This window comes from Doryrhamphus excisus, chromosome 13, assembly GCF_030265055.1.
Source record: "Doryrhamphus excisus isolate RoL2022-K1 chromosome 13, RoL_Dexc_1.0, whole genome shotgun sequence".
In the NCBI taxonomy this organism is placed as follows: Eukaryota; Metazoa; Chordata; class Actinopteri; order Syngnathiformes; family Syngnathidae; genus Doryrhamphus; species Doryrhamphus excisus.
The window spans coordinates 16,899,257-16,906,395 of record NC_080478.1 but is presented as its reverse complement, the minus strand read 5'-3'; the positions used below and the strand labels follow the sequence as shown (position 1 = coordinate 16,906,395).

Genomic DNA, 7,139 nt, shown 5'->3' with positions numbered 1-7,139 from the left:
CTCATTTCTACCTTAATGTCAGTCATATTTCTATGCATATAAATTCATTGCGTTCAGTAAATAGCATTCATCCATTTCATCAAAGTAGATGCACGGCTTATGACATTATTTTATTCTCAGCTCAAAGCTAGTCAATGCATTGTTGCGCAGTTGTGCGTCAAGCCCTACCCTCCCTTGCTCACCATCATGGCGGACTTTCGGCTCCATGATGTACTACACTGCGTTACACTCATTTATTGAATCGCAGTGTTATTCAATCTAGTGTCCTTGATTCTAAATCAAGTGGGACCGGGGGGGAGGGAGGTATCCAAACAAATTTGGGGGAGGTTTATTAGCTGTAAACTGCAGTCGTCCAATTTTTTTAGAAATACATTCTTGTATTTCTTGTATCTTGTGTTATATGTGCAATTGTCTAATTGTTGCATTTTTTATATAATTGTTGTTTCATAAAAATTTATTTTTGTTTGCCTGAAATCTTATTTCTGTGTTTTAGTCTGATTGTAAACATAGAGAGGCCCACCATTGGAGAAGCACTGTCTTAGTAGCTTCTAAGAAGCCAATGTAAAATATGTCATCCAATTTGAACAACTGTTTTTTTAATAACACAGGCCGTAAGCAAAAGTGCAGTAAATGTTACTAAAACATGTCGTACTGTACTTGTACTAAATGCTAAAAGAAGAATAACAACACCAACAAGCCGGTTGAAATTCAAATTGACATAGTTCTGTCAACATAACACTTTTTTAAACACTTGTTTCTAATATTTTGCATGTTGTTAAAGAGGCAAGTCAAAATAAATTGTGCTCTAGCCTTGTGTTTAGCACAGTTTATGTATTTAAACGCAATAGATGTGTGGAAATGTGACTTAAAGTGCTGCTAATCTGTTTTAAATTAGTAGACGCAGACCACTGGAATGTTGGAAATGTATGTTATGACGTATTTTAGCCACAAGGAGGCAATATTGAGCTTCGTTGAAGTTGAAACCTTGTAATGAAACGTTTATGTTTGAATTCATGTTTGTTTTTTTTCTTTAGCTAACTAACGGTATGGGACCAACCTTTAAGTGAAAGACAATGAATCGTTGAATGGACGTGTTTCTTTTTAACGACTAGTGCCTGTGGTAAGTCAGCGATACCGTTTGGTTTTAGTCTGTCCGTAGAACTGTTTGTACAACTTTAATGTCTGGATAAAGGTCCAGTAAAATTGACATTTATCGTTTCAGTAGTCGTCCCTGAACGCACCAGCGGCAGTTGAATGAAGTGAGGGGCAGGAAGTGGTTGTGAAGGCAGTTCCACACCTTTCCGGTGTAACACCGCCGCGATCAGCTCGGCTTAAAGGAGAAAGCCTACTATAAGGGACCGAAAGTGAGGACATAACGCAGGTAAATTGCTTATATTTCACTTTAGAGTTTCCATAAGAGTCAGTCGATTCTATTATTGTCCCATTGTAGCGAATATTTTGTAACAGGAAACGGTTCATTTTTCGCCGCTAACAGCTAGCTAGCTAGCTACAAGCTCGTTAGCTTGCTAGCCGTCATTAACCAACATGAGCTAATTTGGTTTGCCTGACACTCCTCTTTAATCTCCTTACAGGGGGGAGAGTGTGTCCTGGTTGACTTCATGTGTTGCTGAGTCACGGAGGAGTTCTCTAACCAGGAAGGTGACAAAAATCTTTGGTTGGAGTAGCACTAGCTGTAGAAAGCTGATTTTTACTTACCCGGTAGTGCTGAAAGAGCCGGGGCGCAGCCGGTAAAGAGGACTGTCACAGGTCTCCAGAAGGACTGTAGTCGTACTATAACACTTCCCTGCATAATTAACACACCAAGAACTCCCATTTAGACTGTTTTGGGGTGTAGGAATGACCATCCCGCAACAGTTTGTGGAGTAACGAGGCATGGTGTGAACAGGCCGCGCAGTGCTACTTAAATACACACGTCCATGCACCAGGATCCCGACCTCTATAGCAAGTGCTTAAAATAGAATCAACATGAGAGTGCTTTTCTAACATTATTAGCAGCCATGCTTTCACACATAAGCCTATAACTGAACTGAAGTCCCATTAAGAATACGCAGTACTGTTTTTGTCATTACCAGCAAGGTATTTATATGCACAATAGTTAAAAATGGGGAAGATGCTGTCTAAGATATTTGGGAACAAGGAGATGAGAATATTGATGCTTGGACTTGACGCCGCCGGGAAGACAACAATCCTATACAAGCTGAAACTGGGACAGTCGGTCACCACCATCCCGACAGTGGGCTTCAACGTGGAGACGGTCACCTACAAAAACGTCAAGTTCAACGTGTGGGATGTGGGCGGCCAGGATAAGATTCGCCCACTGTGGCGACACTACTACACAGGCACGCAAGGGCTCATTTTCGTGGTGGATTGCGCCGACAGAGATCGCATCGACGAAGCGAGGCAGGAACTCCACCGCATCATAAACGACCGGGAGATGAGGGATGCCATCATCTTGATATTCGCCAATAAGCAAGACCTTCCCGACGCGATGAAGCCACATGAAATCCAAGAGAAGCTGGGATTGACCCGCATCCGAGATAGGAATTGGTATGTTCAACCCTCCTGTGCGACCACAGGTGACGGACTCTATGAGGGCCTCACATGGCTAACCTCCAATTACAAGTCTTAATGATTGAGTGCTGACTGTTTTAGGTCAAAAGTTGCAAATAACCTCACCAATGAGTGGTTAAGTACAAATCGATTGCCCTCATTTATTTTTAATACTGCATTTACCCCCATAACTAATTGATCCGCCAATTGGGTTGCTGGTTTAAAAAAAAAATGCTTGTCCTGTGTAGCAGAATTTATCACAGCATTTTAGGGCTTGCTTCTTTATATTGAAATAATCGGTTCTACTGTGGAAGCCACAAACAGTTCACCACCTTTGCCTGTTGTTTTTCCTGTTTTATATCATTTTTCTAATGATGCCGAGTTTATTTGCATTCATTCTTGGGTTCTTGGGGTTCTTTTATTTTTGGTTTAATGGACGATGACGCAGTACTATGATGAATAGTATTTGATGAAAGGGTATTGATTGCTGCAAATTGAGAGAGAATGTCCCCTTTTAGTCATGATTCATTGTTACATGTCTTAAGAGAAGATTTCATCAGCCCTCACTCAATCCTCTTATACGGGCTATGTATCTTTAAACTAATGTGTCATGTCTGGATACCTAAATGTGCTAATATTCAACAGAATGCCTCTTAACCATGCTTGTTGGGATGCATTTTTAATTCAGAGTGGGTCAAATCATCGCTCCAAAGGAATGTCCTTCAGTACTCTCAATCTGTCTGGATTAGTCTCGGTATAGGGACATTATATGATGATGATGATGATGATGATGGCCTATATCTGTAGCATGAAGTGCAGCAACGCTCCACCAGGGACCACACCTGTCATGCAGTCAAATGTGTTTGCTGCAGCTCTTATTTTGTTCAGGCTGGGGGATCCATGTACAGACCTTGTCATTGTAATGTCTTATTAAAAAAAAAAGTGATTTGAAAGCTGCGTCGTCTCTTGTTTGTTAAACCAAATGGTGCTTGACTTAGAAGTACAGTGAAGTAAAAACTACGTGTTAATGTGAGAATATGCAAAACGGGAAGTTAAGTTAAACTGCATGAATGTGGTAGAAATGAATGTATCTTAAAACGGCAACAGTACTTACATGACCACTCATATCTAGAATGTGACTGAGAGCACAGGCGTGCATCAGGGTTGAGTGTTAGGTAACGGGCAACTTCCCAGTCCATGGATGATGAGAGTTGGGGGTGTGTCATTATGACTGATGGGCGGATCAGTCCTTTGATGTCATAATAGCTCCATAATCTGCAATATTGCATCACTATATTTGCACCTCAAATTACCTTTTTCTTGCAGTTTTAGCTATCATATCACTGCTATTTTTTATAATATTTAATGTTTTCATTATACAGTAAACCTCGGATATATCAGACTCGGATATATCGGAAATTCGCTCACAACGGACAGATAAAAAAGAACCGATTTTTCTGTAATGCATTTCCAATAAAAATTCATTGCATATATCGGATTTTTTATAACGGATTTCGCCTATTTCGGACAAAATCTCCAGTCCCGTTCCAATGCATTTCCATTAAATTTCCCTCGCATATATCGGATGGCCGCATCTTGGCGCTCCGATTCGCCGAATCGTGACAGGCCGCTATACGACGTCATTTGCAGCGTTGCCTGCGCGTCCAGGTACATTGGAAACATAGTCAAGGAAGTGCCTTTTTATAACGGATAAAATCCGATTTACGCATATACCGGATATAAATCCGATATATGCGTAAAACGGACATTTTCCGGATTTCGCTTATATCGGACAAAACCAGTGGGAACAATTGAATCCGATATATCCGAGGTTTACTGTATATAAAATGTAATACTGTACAGATATGTGTATATAATATAGGAACAAGGAACTCTGAAACCTTTCATTGTGCTTCATACATTGGCAAAATATTGAAATACTCACTTTAATAGAAATACATGTCAATTAAAATCATTTTATAGTATTTTTAATGAATGTGTGACCTTATAAATGAATGTTACTATTACCGACTTCACATTGTTTATACGATTATCCTGATCTAGAAAACTAGAAGTGAGCATGCGTTGAGGGGTTCCATTTCCCTAGTCTTTGCTGACCTCATTAAATTCTTCTGCTTCTGCTTCCGCTGGTGCTGAATAAAGACTGCCTGCCTAAATAAATGCGTCATAGTTGCACACAAGATCAAAGATTATTTCCGAGCTTCGGCTAAAGGTGTACGCTGACTGGCGGATCCGCTTCTAAGGACGATTGTTTATGTTAACTATCATCAATAGTCTACACAACAGTCAATTAGAACAGTAGTTTTGTTTTTCCTTTTTTTTTTTTTTTAATGATGTTGCATCCCAGTGGGGCACCCACTACTATAAGCTGACATACTCTGATTCCACAACCTTCTCCCCCAACCCATCTACTTAGTTGCAATTGGTACTGGTTCGAAGTCCTCAGAGCTAATAGTTAATGGTATCCAGCATCGAACTGTGCCTTGTTCACAAAACGGCTGTCTGTGAAGTTGCAGTAGAGTAGAAGAGCAATGACTGGAGGTTGGGTAGTAGGTCTCTAGCTCCCTGGAAAACCGTAATATTTCCATTACTGCCCAACTCCGGGTTCATATACACACAAATAAGGTAGTCTGGTAAACTTTCTTTGTGTTCTAGGATACTAGCATGTCTCTCATACAGTTGTTTTGGGGTTTGTGTATTTTTTTTTCATTTTCAGCATTTTTCTTTTGCATTTACTTTTGAACTTACTGAATTTTTAACATGTTCCAGTTGTATGTGTTTAATGGTGTTCTCTCCGTATTGTTTTTCTTATTTTCTATCCCCTCCTGCTCCAAATCTGGCCAAATTTGCATAACAAAAAGCATTAAATAAAGCTGTAAGGGCATTTAGATCAATAATACTCAGCCCCAATGGTTGGCAGAAAATAAATTGATGCTTGTTGTGTTGAAAGGTTAGGTGCTCAATCCCCCAAGAAAGTAAATAATGGATACTAGCAAGCGTTTCGTCAAGAAACCTCCATTAGCCAACCATGACACTTTAATTGTGTTGTAATGACCACTTTCGTTCACACCACTTCATTACCAGCATGTGATGCTTACTGCTTTGTTGGGAACACCACCACGGCCCACTGGTGGACCGAGGACACAGATAGTAACAATAACCATAATTACCATTACCATAATATAATAGAGATGAGCCCTCTGTGAGTGCCTGGAATTCCTTCATGATTTGTGCCAGTGAAGTAGGCATGTGTTCTGATGGTACCACCAAGTACTGTACATGATGGTAGCATGTTCCCAGTGAGTTCCTCTATGCTAAAAGGAAAAGAGGAAGAGCTGACAGTTCCGCCTCTCTACCCCTTTATGCTTAGCTCAGTTCTGCAATTATGGAGCAAATACAATTCCCATCCATGCAAAAAAGAAAACTTATTACATGGTGGTTGGGTTTACGGCACCACTGCCCAGTGGTATTTTTATACCGAGGGAGAAGGGTATGCTAGTAAAGTACTTTGTGGCTTGTGCTTTTTTTTTTTCAAATGTGTCTTCCAGTAGCAATACTAATGCACAGAGCAACACATCATTTAGATTATAAAACGTCCAATATTCAATTATTTGCCATTCAGCTCCATGTTAGAGAATATGTTGTGCAGAAAGTACTACAACGCTGAACATTAAAAAGTTTAGATGAGGTCAAATTGCATCAACCTTCAAATGTTGTATGCTGTATTTTAGATTCAGCCTGAAATTTCACCCAAATGCTAAATATCCTGAACTTTTTGTGAGTAGTGCATGTACCGTATTTTCTGGACTATAAGTCGCCCCGGAGTATAACTCGCACAAGGCCAAAAATGCACAATTATTAGAAACATACCTAAGTCGCACTTTCTTCTTTTCTATCCCCTCCTGCTCCAAATCTGGCCAAATTTGCATAACAAAAAGCATTATATAAAACTGTAAGGGCATTTAGATCAATAATACTCTGCCCCAATGGCTTGTTGTGTTGAAAGGTTAGGTGCTCAAGCCCAGCAAATGGAGTATAAGTGGCATTTTTTGCGGGTAATTTATTTACGACTTTTTTTATAACGACTTGACCAAAACAGACATTACGTCCTCTTGGAAGGCAAGTTCTAACATTAATAAAATAATATAGAACAGGCTGAATAGATGTAAGATATGCTAACACAATGGTTATTCAGCTACATGAAAAATAAACATGAACAGAAAAGATGTCCAGTGTTTATGTAACATCAACAGTTTTTTAATTTATAAGTCGCTCTGGAGTATAAGTCGCAGGAACAGCCAACCTATGAAAAAAAGTGCGACTTATAGTCCGGAAAATACGGTAATTAATTTACAATAATTATAACACTTGACTCCTATTGCACCACATTGTTATGCTGCCTTATTATTTGGCAAATTGGCAAATATTTGGAATACGGAATAAGTGAACAAATTTAATTGTAATTGATGTGAAACAGAGGAGGTAGAATTAAATAAGCTTTGCTTTGCAAAAATACAAAAAAATACAGTATACATATACACTGCCTC

General features: G+C 39.4%; 1 protein-coding gene across 1 annotated transcript; it reads left to right on the top strand.

The window, feature by feature from the left end:
- The first annotated feature begins 1,034 nt into the window (after nucleotides 1–1,034).
- On the top strand, nucleotides 1,035–4,014 carry arf6b (ADP-ribosylation factor 6b). Its single transcript, XM_058091287.1, has 3 exons — nucleotides 1,035–1,120; nucleotides 1,223–1,381; nucleotides 1,593–4,014. The coding sequence occupies exon 3, from the start codon at nucleotides 2,123–2,125 to the stop codon at nucleotides 2,648–2,650; it is 528 nt and encodes a 175-aa protein (XP_057947270.1). The 5' UTR covers nucleotides 1,035–1,120; nucleotides 1,223–1,381; nucleotides 1,593–2,122; the 3' UTR covers nucleotides 2,651–4,014.
- Nucleotides 4,015–7,139: the final 3,125 nt, after the last annotated feature.

Bases quoted from the DNA above. Each gene is read 5' to 3' on its own strand.
- arf6b (XM_058091287.1), top strand. From the start codon at position 2,123: ATGGGGAAGATGCTGTCTAAGATATTTGGGAACAAGGAGATGAGAATA.